Raw genomic sequence first — 17524 nt, forward strand, 5'->3', positions numbered from 1 at the left:
CAGCTTGCCTAAGGCACGTTCACGCAGATGAGCAGGGACCCTGGGCATCTTTCTTTTGGTGTTTTTCAGAGTCAGTAGAAAGGCCTCTTTAGTGTCCTAAGTTTTTATAACTGTGACCTTAATTGCCTACCATCTGTAAGCTGTTAGTGTCTTAACAACCGTTCCACAGGTGTATGTTCATTAATTGTTTATGGTTCATTGAACAAGCATTGGAAACAGTGTTTAAACCCTTTACAATGAAGATCTGTAAAGTTATTTGGATTTTTACAAATGATCTTTGAAAGACAGCAAAAAAAGAAACTTTTTCAAGACCCTGAGTTTACATGACAAAGAACAAGAGAAAAACACTCAAACACCTTGAGTATAATTACCTTAGGGAGTAAGGTCAGGTGCAGAATTATGTCACGGGGTGTCAACAGTTATTATAAAATGGACACTGCAAGTGTCCGTGTCAGACATCAGACTTGGCTAAGCCCTGATTTACTACTATGCAGATCTGGAGTTACATGGCATGTCTTGATAGCTCACTTTATGCATCTTCTTAATGTGTTTTCTGAATATATGAATGAGATGGAATATGTTCTCTAATTTTTAGATGAAAGGCTTATTGAAAGGCTTTGTTGTGAGGTGCAGCTTTTGCATTGACATGCCACAAATTGGGCGATGCAGTCAACAGTATTGAAACAATTATTATGCAAAATTCATTACTTTTGTAATATTCTTTACATGTCCTAATATCTTGACAGTCATATGTAGTGGGAAATGTAATGTGATCAATAACTTGATATCACTTGTAATATCAATAAGATGCTAATTAAGGATCGGACCTGAAGCAAGGACATGCATATTCTTGATACCATTTGAAAGGAAACACTTTGAAGTTTGTGAAAATTTGGATTTAATAATTAACTAATCCTTTATTTCCGCAGGTTGTCTAAGAGACCATCATCATGTCAGCTGGGAATCACAGCTTTGTGACAGAGTTTATTATCGTTGGGTTCCCTGGACTTCAGCCAGAGTTCTACGGCCTTGCCTCAACTGTATTATTCTTGGTGTATTTTTGCACTGCAGTAGGAAATGTTATTATTCTTGTATTGTTCGCAACAGACCGGGATCTCCACAAACCCATGTATTTTGTTATTTTACATCTGGTTGTTTCTGATATTCTCTTTAGCACCACCACATTACCAAAGATTATTGCCAGGTATTGGTTTCAAGCAGGAGCCATTTCATTCACAGGTTGTTTTGTCCAGATGTACTTAGTGCACTATTTTGGAACTGTAAATTCATACATTCTATTTATAATGGCTTTAGACCGATATGTTTCAATCTGTTTTCCGCTCAGATATCCAATGATTATCAAAAACTCCACTATTCATATTCTCAGTGCCACTGCGTGGATTGTTGCGAAAGCCGGCCCATTGATGATGGTAATTAGGGCCTATCCTCTTCCTTACTGTGACTCAAACAAAATCATGCAGTGCTACTGTGATCATATCGCTATAACAATGCTTGCATGCACTGATAGGGCCCCTTATAGTTTTCCTGCTTTTGTTGTAGCAATGGTGGTATTACTGGGACCTCTTGCTTTTATTATATTCTCATATTGCTCTATTATTGTGGCAGTTGTTCAGATTGCGAGCACCCAAGGCCGCCTCAAAACCCTTTCTACCTGCAGTGGTCAGCTGATCATCATTGCCCTGTATTATCTCCCCAGGTGTTTTATTTATCTGTCCAGTAATATCGGTATTAGATTCAGTACTGATTTACGTATTGTTATTATCATGTTGTATAGCCTGCTCCCTCCCCTGATCAATCCACTGATATACAGTTTCAAAACTAAATATATAAAACAGAGCTTGATGAAAAGATTCAAAAGATCAACTGCTCCACAGTAAAAGAGTGTCTCTGCTGTATCTTGATGATTTATGTAACACAACTACTCAAATTGTTTTGCAATTGTTTGAATTCATCCAATTCATTATGGTGTACATATGCTTAATGATTGAGTATTATTTATTTTAAAAAATGTATTAAAACAAAAATCTATTTATCTATTTTTACCAGATGTATTTTTATTTAGCATTGTTGACTCAACACTGAATTGCTTAGTAAAAGTTTTAATTTGAAAGTTGGTGAACACATCAGTCAACATCACTAAACAATGCCAATATCATTTATAAAGCTAGTATCTGCTGTGCTGTTGCTAGATTTTTTTGGGACGTATAAATGAATAATACATTCTAAACACTTCTACATTAATGTGGATGCTACCATGATTACGGATAGTCCTGAGTGAATCGTGAATAATGATGAGTGAAAACGTTACAGATGCACAAATATCATACACCACCAAAAATGCTAACCTCCCCTGTTATTGGGCACAAAAACAAGCAGAAACACAACAAAAACAAACAGCAAATGCACCCAACAAGTTTGTAGATTCACATGCTCGATTTAATCATTGCATGCTAGGAATATGGGACCAAATACTAAAACTTTTGACTACTTGAATACACATATTTGTGAATTTGTCCCAATACTTTTGGTCCCCTGAAATGGGGAGACTATGTACAACAAGTGCTTTCATTTCTAAATGGTTCCCCCCATATGGATGAAAATACCCTCAAATTAAAGCTGACAGTCTGCACTTTAACCTCAGTCATTGTATCGTTCAAATACAAAGTGCTGGAGTTAAGAGCCAAAACAACAACAAAATTGTCACTGTCCGAATACATTTGGGGCTCACTGTAACGTAGATTCAAAACCATGAGCTGGAGCACACCCAGAAAAATGTGTTTGTGTGGAGGTGCTGACTAATGGCGAAAAACAATAAACTATCAAAATAAAGTCTCACACTCCATGTATAAACTCCCAGCAATTGAATGGGTATTTACAAATGTTTCGGCATCACTGTGCCTTCCTCAGGGTGTACGAATACTTTTGGCGCTCACTGTAACGTATACATTCCTCATGAGCTTAGTTCAGCTGTTTGACCCAATTAGAACCCAAAATAAGTTTGTTTTACTCCAACGTTTGTAAACAATGTAAATGTAAGCAAACACTGTCAGCCTTAAAACATGGTTACAACTAAAACGTTGATATCATTAAACGCATTAAAAAAGTCACGACTAGGCTGAATTAAACAGGATATGGGGTAACAATTTTATAAATACCGACAGACAATTTGTTAGTTTGACATGGTGGGATCTTTTTGTGTTGGTAAAATGAACTAGGTAACATATGTTGTGTGGTCCTCCCACTATGACTCGGGAAACCATGCCGTTTATTAGGACTTCAGATGAAATCAGTTCTGATGAACTTCACAGGGTGGTGAAAGTGCAGTGATGAGCCTGATGTTTCGTTCCAATAAATATCAAGGGTCTTATTCTTGTGACATGATGATGGATGGTTGGCTGCCATTGGACAAATAAAAACAATAACGCTCATATCCATGATATTCGAATGTTGGTAGCCAATAAACACTGTATCTGCAGGCTTTTGGCTACAGCACACATGCCAAGACTAGAGTGGGCACATTTGCTATAGTATATATAATAGTATATACTTATATACGTTTTTGTGACAAAATCATCAGAAGAGTTGAAAATGCGAAGGAAACCAATTTAACTTGTATTTTTCATTGGGCACATGGGAATTTAATAACAAACCTTATTTTTATATGTACTACTTCATCACTCGCAGACTTGTATCCACAATAAGTGAGTTTGATGGGAACACATCTCTGGTGGAAATCTATCACAAATTGGATTGAAACCTAGTGATGGTCATTCCTTGAATCCATGGCTATGTCTATGAACTTGAAAGTGGCTACATTTCTACAGGCCTATCCCTCAGCTTTTTACCAAAACAGAGGCGAGGTGGTCGCTTTGATATTGTTTCTACAAAGGATTCTAGCTATAAGGTGATTTCTAATAAGGATACCAGAATAGGACAATATCAACATTACTCTTTATTGTTGCTGGAGTGCCATAATGTGCCATAATTGTTTCTGAAGCAAAGGTTGTATGCACACTATGATTGAATTCCGGCCTTGCAAGTAAAACATGCAAGCAACATTAGGCCAATTCCATTTCTCCCTCTAGCTCCTTGCCAAAGTGTGCACTTGTTCACTCCCTCATGGACCGTCAAAGAAAGGACAAGTTTGGGTAATATGGTAGAGGATCTCCTTTCATTGAGACATAAGGGACTGTAACATACTCTGTTTTATGGAAGCATGGCTCTCTCCAGATATATTGTCCCCATCCATATAGCCAGAGGGGTTCTCCGTTCTTTGCGATAACAGGAAGAACGAACTCTCCGGGAAAAACAGATATGGATGGGTTTGTCTCATGATTAACAACTCACGGTGTGGTTGTGGTAACGTACAGGAACTCAAATCATTTTGTTCTCTAGAATACCTTAGCAAATGTCGACTGCATTACCTCCAGAGAGAATTTTCTTGATTATTGTCACTGCCGTGTATATTCCCCCCCAAGATGACACCACAACAGCGCTAAAGGAACTACACTGGACTCTGTGCAAACACATATCCTGTGCTAAAGCCTGAGAGAACACGCTTGACCATTGCTCCTCTCCCTTTGGGGACGGCTACAAGAACCTACTTTTGGGAAATCAGATCACGCCTCCATCCTGCACCTCTCCGCCTATAGGCAGAAACTTAATCAGGAATCTCCTGTGGTAAAGAGTGTTCAACATTGGTGTGACCAATCGGAATCCATTCTTCAAGACTGTTTGATCACGGGGACAGGGAAATGTTCCGGCTCGCCTCTGGGAAGGGAATCGACGTGTACACTAACTCGGTGACTGGGTTCATTAGGAAGTGCAAAGAAGATGTTTATTGATTAGATTAGATCTTATCCAAACCACAAACAGTGGATAGATGGCAGAATTCGCACAAAACTGAAAGGGCAAACCACCGCATTTAACGACAGCAAGGTCATGGCAAGGTCATGAACTTGTACAAACAGACCAGCTTTGACCTCCGTAAGGCAATAGAAGAGGCAAAACAACAGTACAGGGAAAGTGGACAATTCAATGGCTCAATCAAGAGACACATGTGGCAGGGACTCCAGACAATCACGGTTTATAAAGGGACAAACTAAACACCTTCGCCGCTCATGGAAAACAACAGCCAGCCATTGACGAGGGTCGCTGTCACTCATGAGGACTGTGTCCTCCCAATCTCTGTGGCCGATGTGAGTAAGACATTCAAGCGTGTTAACCTTCACAAGGTGTCATGGTTCCACCTGTCACCAGAGGGTGGCAGGGACAGTCCTAGAGACGGTAACAACACTCAGGTGTGTACAATCTACTCATTAGGATTTTCCTGTTAACCTGTTGGGGCTAGGGGGCAGTATTTTCACAGCCGGATAAAAAACGTACCTGATTTAAACTGGTTTCTACTCTTGCCCAGAAATGAGAATATGCATATAATTAGTAGATTTGGATAGAAAACACCCTAAAGTTTCTAAAACTGTTTGAATGGTGTCTGTGAGTATAACAGAACTCATATGGCAGGCCAAAACCTGAGAAGATTCCATGCAGGAAGTGCCCTGTCTGACAATTTGTTGTCCTGTTGCATCTGTGCTGTTACGTGACACTTTCTCAGGCTTCCATTGGCTCTCTAAAGCGTTCAGAAAGCGGATTGGCGTGTCTCTTGTCTCTGGGCAAAGTACAGCAGCAGAGTTTGTAAATGTCCTGCCTGGGGACAGTGAGACTGAGATGCGCGTTCACGAGACTTCTCAATTTTTTTATTTCAGTCTTTGAATGAATACAACGTTGTCCGGTTGGAATATTATCGCTATTTTATGAGAAAAATAGCATAAAAGTTGATTTTAAACAGCGTTTGACATGCTTCTAAGTACGGTAATGGAATATTTTGACATTTTTTTGTCACGAAATGCGCTCGCGCGTTACCCTTCAGATAGTGACCTGAGCGCACGAATAACACCGAGGTATTTGGATATAACTATGGATTATTTGGAACCATAACAACATTTGTTGTTTAAATAGAAGTCCTGGGAGTGCATTCTGACGAAGAACAGCAAAGGTAATCCAATTTTTCTAATAGTAATTCTGAGTTTAGGTTGCCCCAAACTTGGTGGGTGTCAAATTAGCTAGCCTGTGATGGCCGAGCTATGTACTCAGAATATTGCAAAATGTGCTTTCGCCGAAAAGCTATTTTAAAATCTGACATAGCGTTTGCATAAAGGAGTTCTGTATCTATAATTCTTAAAATAATTGTTATGTATTTTGTCAACGTTTATCATGAGTAATTTAGTAAATTCACCGGAAGTTTTGGGTGGGTATGCTAGTTCTGAACGTCACATGCTAATGTAAAAAGCTGGTTTTTGATATAAATATGAACTTGATTGAACAAAACATGCATGTATTGTGTAACATAATGTCCTAGGAGTGTCATCTGATGAAGATCATCAAAGGTTAGTGCTGCATTTAGCTGTGGTTTTGGTTTTTGTGACATATATGCTTGCTTTGAAAATGGCTCTGTGATTATTTTTGGCAGGGTACTCTCCTGACATAATCTAATGTTTTGCTTTCGCTGTAAAGCCTTTTTGAAATCGGACAATGTGGTTAGATTAACGAGAGTCTTATCTTTAAAATGGTGTAAAATCGTCATATGTTTGAGAAATTGAAGTTATAGCATTTTTTAGGTATTTGTATTTCACGCCACGCGATTCCACTGGCTGTTGACTAGGGTGGGACGCAAACGTCCCACTGGCCCAGAGAGGTTAAGAGAGGTGTGTTTTCTGTTGTCCAAAGCTTGAATTGTTTACCGTGTGTTCGTTTCCTGAGTGAGTTTTCGAGTGTACTGTGATCCTGCAGCTAACGTGTCTCAGTAAAGTATTATGTTTATCCTTAAACACAGATTCCTCATCTGGTCTCTTCTCTGCACCTGGGTCCAACCTCAGCACATCACAGCAAGCTTCTGCCTCAACATGGACCCATCAGAGATCAGCCAGATCCAGAATGCTATAACCCAAGAAGGAGCACCGCTGGGGCGGCAGCAAGAACAACTTCACCAAATATTTGAGACCCTCCGGGCACTTACCGATTCCCTCCAACCACGGCCAAACCCTAACTCAGGAGGAGCCAATGCCCAAGTCTCATTGCCCAGTGCAACAGGCATTGCCTTAGTTCCTCCAGGGAACCTGAAACGGTAACCCAAGATCCCAGACCCCGAACATTATGGCGGCCACACGGGAGGAGGCAAGTGGTTCCTCACTCAGTGCTCTCTGGTGTTCGAGCTACAGTCCTCCTCGTTCCACACCAATTGGGCCATGATTGTCTACATCATCTCTCTACTCTCGGGCAAGGTCCTGGGGTGGGCAACGGCGGTGTTGGAACAGCAACCTGCAACTCCATATTATCTTTCACTGCCGAGCTGCGACGAGTCTTCAACCAGCCAGTCGGCGGATGAGAAGCAGCTAGCCAACTGTTCTACCTTCCCCAAGAGGCTAGACCAGTGGCTGACTTCACTATTGAGTTCTGAACCCTCGCCGCCAGGACCTCGAGTCCCTGATAACACAGGCCATCAGGATTGACAACCGCATCCGAGAATGTGTGAGACAGCGCCTTTTTGACACCACACCCGTATCCCAGTTTCCGGAGCACCTCAAGCCCCCTGAGCCCAACTTTGAGGAGCCTAGGCAGCTGGAACGCACACGTCTAAGCACTCAGGAACGTGACAGGTGCATGCGTGGCGGCTGCTGCCTCTACTGCGGAGGTCTCGGCCATCTCCGTTCTACATGCCCAGAGTTGACAGGAAATGCAGGGGCTCACCAGGAACCTGACCAGCTGTGCTGTTACACTCCAGCTACCCAGTCACCGTCTGACACTACCCGCAAACCTCCATTGGGACAACCATCAGCACCACATTCAAGCCTTCGTGGACTCCAGGGCCACGGATAATTTCATTGACCAAGACTTCACCAGAGAATTACAAATCCCCTGCGTGAAATGTCCCATCCCTCTGCAGATTCAAGCTCTCGATGGCCATCGGCTCCGGCCACCTGACCATCGGCTCCGGCCAGGTTGAATATCAGACCCAGCCCATTCTACTGCAGGTTGGGGTGAACCACTCAGAGACTCTTAGTTCTCTTTTGATCACTGCTCCCAAGAACCACCGTGCAGGAGCGTCTCAAGTCCTGAGATGCCACCTGCAGAGCCAACTATATGTCAAGAAGTGTGAGTACCACGTATCCAAAGTGTGAGTTCCACGTATCCCAAGTTTCCTTAATGGATCACATTATTTCTACCGCAGGCATCCAAATGGACACTGTAAAGGTTGAGGCGGTCGCCGACTGGCCCCGTCCCACCTTACTCAAGCAGGTCCAGCGGTTCCTCGGGTTTGCCAATTTTACAGGAGCTTTATACACAACTTTGGTGCGGTGGCAGCACCTCTCACAGTACTAACCCTCAAGTCCCAGACCCATTTTTGTTGGACTCCTGAGGTTAACAGGGCATTCATGGAGCTCAAGGGACGTTTCACCTCTGGACACATCCTCGTTCATCCTGATCCTACTCGTCCCTTTGTGGTAGATGCCTCGGACACCGGAGCAGGGGCGGTCCTTTCACAGCAGAACGAGGAGGGCAAAAAAACTACACCCATGTGAATTTCTCTCCAAGCAGTTCACGCCAGCGGAATGCAACTATAATGTAGGCAACCAGGAGCTCTTGGCAGTTAAGTGGTACCTTGAAGGGTGGAGACACTGGTTGGAGGGGGCACCTCATCCTTTCGTGATCTGGACGGACCATAAGAACTTGGTCTACATTCAAGAAGCCAAGAGGTTGAACGCTCGCCATGCTAGGTGGGCTCTGTCTTTTAACAGGTTCGTTTTCACACTAGCCTATCGCCCGGGATCCAGAATCAGAAATCAGACGCCCTGTCCCGCAAGACGATGTCTCTAATGAGGAGAGGGATTCTGATCCCATCATCTTCAGCTCCCGCATTGTGGCCCCTGTGAAATAGAGTATTGAGACCACGGTCCGACAAGCCCAGACCCGAGAACCTGACCCCAGCAGGAGACCCACTAATAGACTTTACGTTCTGCAATCAGCCTGTTCCCAGTACTACAATGTGGACACTCCTCTAAATTGTCAGGGCATCCAGAGGTAAATCAGACACTGGAGTTCCTGAGGAGGAAATTCTGGTGGCCCAACATGATTGAGGATGTGAGATCCTTTGTTGCGGCCTGTTCCACCTGTGCCCAACGCAAGTCCTCACAACAACGACTGTCTGGGTTGCTCCAACCTCTGCCCATCCCCAGCCGGACCTGGTCCCACCTGTCCGTAGACTTTATCACAGGGTTACCTCCATCCCAAGGGCTTACAACTATCCCTTGGTCAGCTCAACACATCAGCGGGTGCACACTGCTTTCCCTCCAGGACATCTACAGCACGCAGTGTCACAGGAAGGCCAAGAAGTTAATCATGGACCTCAGCCACCCAAGCCATGGCATGTTCACCCCACTACCATCTAGAAGGTGGAGATAGTACAGGTGCATCAAAACTGGGATGAGAGATTGAAAACAACTTCTATCTCCTGGCCATCTAGAGCAACATTTTTATGGAATGATCCATGTGAGAGTCTCATCTCTTCAGTAGGTGAACGGCAAGGCACTGGAGTGACGAACCACCTTTGCTGTCTCTACCTGGCCGGCTCCCCTCTGTCCACTGGGATTCTCTGCCTCTAACCCTCTGAGTCACTGGCTTGCTAGTGCTCTCCCATTCCGTCCCTAGGAGGGGTGCACCACATCGTACCAGATATTTGTTCATTAAACTCGACTTGAGTGGGTTGAGTCACTGAAGGGATCTTCTTGTCTGGTTTGGCACCCCCTCGGGCTCGTGCAGTGGGGGAGATCTTCATGGGTTATACTCCGCCATTACTCATGGCAGTAAGTTGGTGGTCTCTTGATATCCCTCTGCTGGTGTGGGGGTTGTACTTTGGCAAAGTGGCTGGGGTAATATCCTGCCTGGTTGGCTCTGTCCAGGGGTACCGTGTCCCTCAACCCCCTGGTCTCAGTCTCCAGTATCTATGCTGCAATAGTCTGTCTGCCGGGGGGCTAGTCAGTCTGTCCTATCTGGTATTATTCTCCTGTCTTATATGGTGTCCTGTGTGATAAGTATACTCCTAATTCTCCCATCTCTCCCTCCCTCTCTCTCTCCCTCCCTCTCTCTCTCTCTCTCTCCCCCCCCCCCTTCTCAGAGGACCTGGAGACCTAGGACCATGCCTCAAGACTACCTGGCCTGACAACGTATGGTTGTCCCTGTCCCCAGTCCACCTGATTGGATCAGCAGCACAGTTTCCTCTCTAGATTTCTTCCTAGGTTCCTGTCTTTCTACGGAGTTTTACCTAGCCACCGTGCTTCTACATCTGAAATTGCTTGCTCTTTGGGGTGTTACGTTCCCCAGCAAGAAAACCCAAAATGTTGCTCAAACAGAAGAGGAAACTAACAAATGGGGTGGGGGTGTAGGAAGGGTTCTGAAGGACACTCATGGGGGTGTCCACTGAAAGTTGACTAGCAACAACAACTGGAACCTAAAAGACAGCTACCACGAGTGCCCACTAAATTTGCCCACTAAGAGGCAAACAAAAGTAAAACCCACAGCAAACTTAGATAGGAAGCAAAACAAAATCAGATAAAGGATTGTTTGTCTATACCCACCATTCACATAAATATATATTCATATTCCTGACTCTGGTCCGGAAGCTAGGTTCCTACAGTTCTATCGATTTTGTCATGGGATTTTGTACTGTGTATTTAAATACTGTATTCTCGACATAATACATTCCAATACTTCTAGTACTGTACATTGCATTTCAGTTACACTGTTTATACACACCACATATTTATTTGCTGGATGCTTGACATAGCACACTCTAATATATGCACTGCTGTACATATCATTCTTAGTAAACTCAGCAAAAAAAGAAACATCCTCTCACTGTCAACTGTGTTTATTTTCAGCAAACTTAACATGTGTAAATATTTGTATTAACATAAGATTCAGCAACCGAGACATAAACTGAACAAGTTCCACAGACGTGTGACGAACAGAAATGGAATTGTGTGTCCCTGAACAAAAGGGAGGGGGGGCAAAATCAAAAGTAACAGTCAGTATCTGGTGTGGCCACCAGCTGCATTAAGTACTCCAACCCAGCAGGTCCCATATGTGCTCAATGGGTTTGAGATCCGGGCTATTCGCTGGCCATGGCAGAACACTGACATTCCTGTCTTGCAGGAAATCATGCACAGAACGAGCAGTATGACTGGTGGCATTGTCATGCTGGAGAGTCATGTCAGGATGAGCCTGCAGGTAGGGTACCACATGAGGGAGGAGGATGTCGTCCCAGTAACGCACAGCGTTGAGATTGCCTGCAATGACAACAAGCTCAGTCCGATGATGCTGTGACACACCGCCCCAGACCATGACGGCCCCTCCACCTCCAAATCGATCCCGCTCCAGAGTACAGGCCTCGGTTTATTGTCGAAGGCTCATTCCTTCGACGATAAACGCGAATCCGACCATCACCGCTGGTAAGACAAAACCGCGACTCGTCAGTGAAGAGCACTTTTTGCAAGTCCTGTTTGGTCCAGCAACGGTGGGTTTGTGCCTATTGGCGACGTTGTTGCCAGTGATGTCTGGTGAGGACCTGCCTTACAACAGGCCAACAAGCCCTCAGTCCAGCCTCTCTCAGCCTATTGCGGACAGTCTGAGCACTGATGAAGGGATTGTGCATTCCTGGTGTAACTCGGGTAGTTGTTGTTGCCATCCTGTACCTGTCCCGCAGGTGTGATGTTCGGATGTACCGATCCTGTGCAGGTGTTGTTACACATGGTCTGCCACTGCGAGGACAATCAGCTGTCCATCCTGTCTCCCTGTAGCGCTGTCTTAGGTGTCTCACAGTACGGACATTGCAATGTATTGCCCTGGCCACATCTGCAGTCCTCATGCCTACTTGCAGCATGCCTAAGGCACATTCACGCAGATGAGCAGGGACCCTGAGCATCTTTCTTTTGGTGTTTTTCAGAGTCAGTAGAAAGGCCCCTTTAGTGTCCTAAGTTTTCATAACTGTGACCTTAATTGCCTGCCCTCTGTAAGCTGTTAGTGTCTTAATGACCGTTCCAAGGTGCATGTTCATTAATTGTTTATGGTTCATTGAACAATCATTGGAAACAGTGTTTAAACCCTTTACAATGAAGATCTGTGAAGTTATTTTGATTTTTACGAATTATCTTTGAAAGACATTGTCCTGAAAAAGGGACGTTTCTTTTTTTGCTGAGTTTATATCTACTGCTGTACATATCATTCTTAGTATATCTTGTGTAAATTCATAGGGTGTATAAACTGTATGTATAAATTGTATTTGGGTTACGGTTACAGTGCTATTTGGGTTGTTAATTGGATTACTTTTACAATGCTATTGTTAAGGGTGTGTGTACTGGCAGTGAAGTCAGGTGCAGGAGAGCAGAGGGTTGTGAACAGGCGCACGCTTTATTGAGGCAGGATAAACCAACAGTCGGACGCATCTGCGTCAAAACCTCCAGCCAATTTGCAAAAAGTGCAAAAACGCGCAGTCACAAAATATATGTTTAACAAATAAACATACCTCGTGTTTTTATTTATTTATTTATTTCACCTTTATTTAACCAGGTAGGCAAGTTGAGAACAAGTTCTCATTTAGAATTGCGACCTTGCCAAGATAAAGCAAGCAGTTTGACACATACAACAACACAGAGTTACACATGGAGTAAAGCAAACATACAGTCAATAATATAGTAGAAAAATAAGTCTATATACAAAGTGAGCAAATGAGGTGAGATAAGGGAGGTAAAGGCAAAAAAGGCCATGGTGGCGAAGTAAATACAATATAGCAAGTAAAACACTGGAATGGTAGATTTGCAGTGGAAGAAAGTGCAAAGTAGAAATAGAAATAATGGGGTGCAAAGGAGCAAAATAAATAAATGCAGTAGGGGAAGAGGTAGTTGTTTTGGCTAAATTATAGATGGGCTATGTACAGGTGCAGTAGTCTGTGAGCTGCTCTGACAGCTGGCGCTTAAAGCTAGTGAGGGAGATAAGTGTTTCCAGTTTCAGAGATTTTTGTAGTTCATTCCAGTCATTGGCAGCAGAAAACTGGAAGGAGAGGCGGCCGAAGGAGGAATTGGCTTTGGGGGTGACCAGAGAGATATACCTGTTGGAGCGCGTGCTACAGGTGAGTGCTGCTATCGTGACCAGCAAGCTGAGATAAGGGGGAACTTTACCTAGCAGGGTCTTGTAGATGACCAGGAGCCAGTGGGATTGGCGACGAGTATGAAGCGAGGGCCAGCCAACGAGAGCCAGCCAACGAGAGCGTACAGGTCACAGTGGTGGGTAGTATATGTGGCTTTGGTGACAAAACAGATGGCACTGTGATAGACTGCATCCAATTTGTTGAGTAGGGTATTGGAGGCTATTTTGTAAATGACATTGCCGAAGTCGAGGATCGGTAGGATGGTCAGTTTTACGAGGGTATGTTTGGCAGCATGAGTGAAAGATGCTTTGTTGCGATGTAGGAAGTAAATTCTAGATTTAACTTGGGATTGGAGATGTTTGATGTGAGTCTGGAAGGAGAGTTTACAGTCTAACCAGACACCTAGGTATTTGTAGTTGTCCACATAGTCTAAGTCAGAACCGTCCAGAGTAGTGATGCTGGACGGGCGGGCAAGTGCAGGCAGCGATCGGTTGAAGAGCATGCATTTAGTTTTACTTGTATTTAAGAGCAGTTGGAGGCCACGGAAGGAGAGTTGTATGGCATTGAAGCTTGTCTGAAGGGTATTAACACAGTGTCCAAAGAAGGGCCAGAAGTATAGAGAATGGTATTGTCTGCGTAGAGGTGGATCAGAGACTCACCAGCAGCAAGAGCGACATCATTGATGTATACAGAGAAAAGAGTCGGCCCAAGAATTGAACCCTGTGGCACCCCCATAGAGACTGCCAGAGGCCCGGACAATAGGCCCTCCAATTTGACACACTGAACTCTATCAGAGAAGTAGTTGGTGAACTAGGCGAGGCAATCATTTGGGAAACCAAGGCTCTTGAGTCTGCCAATGAGGATGTGGTGATTGACAGAGTCGAAAGCCTTGGCCAGGTCAATGAATACGGCTGCACAGTATTGTTTCTTATTGATGGCGGTTAAGATATCGTTTAGGACCTTGAGCGTGGCTGAGGTGCACCCATGACCAGCTCTGAAACCAGATTGCATAGCGGAGAAGGTGCGGTGGGATTCGAAATGGTCGGTAATCTGTTGACTTGGCTTTCGAAGACTTTAGAGAGGCAGGGTAGGATAGATATAGGTCTGTAGCAGTTTGGGTCAAGAGTGTCCCCCCCTTTGAAGAGGGGGATGACCGCAGCTGCTTTCCTTGTACAACACGGAATATAAGAACACCAGTCTGGCACGTCACAAATAACACGTAACACAAACAATATCACACAAAGACATGAGGGTGAACAGAGGAATAAATACATGCAGTGTGATTGGGATTGTAAACCAGGTGTGCAGGGAACAAGACAAAACAAATGGATCAATGAAAATTGGAGTGGCGATGGCTAGAAAGCCGGTGACGTCGATCGCCGAACGCTGCCTGAAAAAGGAGAGGAGCCGACTTCGGCGGAAGTCGTGACAGCAATTTAGGTTGTTAAATGGATTACTGTTACAGTGCTATTTAGGTTGTTAATTGGATTACTGTTACAGTGCTATTTAGGTTGTTAATTGGATTACTGTTACAGTGCTATTTAGGTTGTTAATTGGATTACTGTTACAGTGCTATTTAGGTTGTTCATTGGATTACAGTTAGAGCTATTTAGGTTGTTAATTGGATTATCGTAATTTCCGGACTATAAGCCGCAATTTTTTTCCCACGCTTTGAACCTCGCGGCTTAAACAATGACGCGGCTAATATATGGATTTTTCCCGCTTTCAAATGTTTTTTCTCCAAAAAAACACATTCTGTGACATGCTCAGTTTTTTGCTGGCATGAAGCTTTCATTAGACCAATGAAATTGCCGTACGGGTTAAGGTCAAACAACTTTTTTGTTTACTGTTTAGATGAAATCGAGCACTCTCAAACTTCCCATCATTCTGATTACGGTAGTCATTTTGTCACCCTCATCATGGCAAAGACACGGAGAAATCCATATGATGCAGCTTTCAAGTTGAAGGCGATTGATCTGGCTGTTGGAAAAGGAAATAGAGCTGCTGCACGGGAGCTTGGTCTTAATGAGTTGATGATAAGACGTTGGAAACAGCAGCGTGAGGAATTGACTCAGTGCAAAAAGACAACTAAAGCTTACTGCAAATTGTTTTTTTTTTTACAAGCCGTGTTTCGTTAAAGCCTATTTATTTTTGTTACAAGCCGTGTTTCGTTAAAGCCTATTTATTTTTGTTACAAGCCATGTTTTGTTAAAGCCTATTTATTTTTGTTACAAGCCGTGTTTCGTTAAAGCCTGTGTAAAGTTCACTTGTTTCAATGTACCGGTAGGCACCTGCGGCTTATTTATGTTCAAAATAATATATATTTTTTAATTTAGTGGGTGCGGCTTATATTCAGGTGCGCTCAATAGTCTGGAAATTACGGTACTGTTATAGCTATTTGGGTTGCTAATTGGATTACTGTTACAGTGCTATATAGGTTGTTAATTGGATTACTGTTACAGTGCTATATAGGTTGTTAACCAGAAACCGTGGATGGATGGCGGCATAGCCGTGTCCTCAATCGCTCCCTATCCCAGTCTGTTGTCCCCACATGCTTCAAGATGGCCACCATTAAACCCAAAGAGGTCATCACCATGTTGGTCTCCCATAGCAGCTAGCTAGCTTTATGAGACAGATTAAGATAGCCTAACTAGCTTTTATCATTAAGTATGATGAAATAAAAGCATGTCTTTGAATACTTTTTGTTTTGTGTAGATATTTTGCATCATTACATTATGATTTAAATAAATAAATGACAAAGAACAAGAGAAAACCCCTCATAAACACTGTGTATAATTACCTTAGGGAGTAAGGTCAGGTGCAGAATTATGTCACGGGGTGTCAACAGTTATTATAAATTGGACACGGCAAGTGTCCGTGTCAGACATCAGACTTGGGTAAGCTTTGATTTACTACTATGCAGATCTGGAGTTACATGGCATGTCTTGATAGCTCACTTTATGCATCTTCTTAATGTGTTTTCTGAATATATGAATGAGATGGAATATGTTCTCTAATCTTTAGATGATAACATTGGATAACTTCACTTCATGACACAAGACTCCATTGAAAGATTTATTGTGAGATGCAGCTTTTGTATTGACATGCCACACATTGGGTGAAAATAGGTTGCTGAAAAATGGTTATTCATTATTTTAGTATTATTCTTTAAATGTCTTCATATCTTGATAGTAATATATAGTGGGACATACACTGAGTATACCACACATTAGGAACACCTTCCTATTACTGAGTTCCACCCTCTTTTGTCCTCAGAACATTCTCAATTTGTCGGGACATGGACTCTACAAGGTGTCGAAAGTGTTCCACAGGGATGCTGGCCCACGTTGACTCCAATGCTTCCCACAGTTGTGTCAAGTTGGCTGGATGTCCTTTGGGTGGTGGACCATTCTTCATACACACGGGAAACTGTTGAGTGTGAAAAACCCAGCAGCGTTGCAGTTCTTGACACAAACCACTGCGCCTGGCACCTTCTGCCATACCCTGTTTTGTTTTCACCCTCTGAATGGCACACATACACAATACATTTCTAAATTGTCTCAAGGCTTAAAAATCCTTCTTTAACCTGTCTCCTTCCCTTCATTCTACACTGATTGAAGAGGATTTAACAAGTAACATTAATAAGGGGTCATAGGGGTCATAAGGGGTCATACATTAATAGGGGTCATAAGGGGTCATACATTAATAAGGGGTCATAGCTTTCACCTTGATTCACCAGGTCAGATTCACCAGGTCACTATGTCATGGAAAGAGCAGGTGTTCTTAATATTTTGTATACACAGTGTATAATATGATACAAAATGTCATATCACTTGTAATATCAATAAAATAATACAACGTTAAAACATACCGGTACGCTAGAAGAGATATGTACATTAACCTATAATGATGCATTGACATCCAATTAATGTACTTTTCACTGCAAAACGTTTACTGTCTACAAGAAAAAGATTTTACTCCGTTGATATAAAATGTATGAACTTATAATATAATATAACCAAATGTGCTACCTAGTTTTGTTAATTCAACTTAATTTCCAGAGTTGACATACTGTAAATTAAAGATGAAAGGCAGCCTGGTAACTTAAGTTAGGTCAAATCAAATTGAGTTGACAAAACTAGGCCAAATAAAATGAGTTACAACTTCATACAATATATCATTTTAAGTCAAGAGGGTAACTCTTATACTTTACGATGAAATAGATAACATTTCCATTTAGATTTCAAT

At 42.9% G+C, this 17524-nt stretch overlaps 1 protein-coding gene across 1 annotated transcript; it reads left to right on the forward strand.

Moving 5' to 3' along the window:
- Positions 1-931: 931 nt before the first annotated feature.
- On the forward strand, positions 932-1898 carry LOC115206851 (olfactory receptor 2AT4-like). Its single transcript, XM_029774029.1, has one exon. It carries the CDS (start codon positions 951-953, stop codon positions 1896-1898), a length of 948 nt encoding a protein of 315 aa, XP_029629889.1. The 5' UTR covers positions 932-950.
- The last annotated feature ends 15626 nt before the right edge of the window (positions 1899-17524 follow it).

The sequence above is a fragment of the Salmo trutta genome, chromosome 13 (genome assembly GCF_901001165.1).
Source record: "Salmo trutta chromosome 13, fSalTru1.1, whole genome shotgun sequence".
Taxonomy (NCBI): Eukaryota; Metazoa; Chordata; class Actinopteri; order Salmoniformes; family Salmonidae; genus Salmo; species Salmo trutta.

Bases quoted from the DNA above. Each gene is read 5' to 3' on its own strand.
- LOC115206851 (XM_029774029.1), top strand. From the start codon at position 951: ATGTCAGCTGGGAATCACAGCTTTGTGACAGAGTTTATTATCGTTGGG.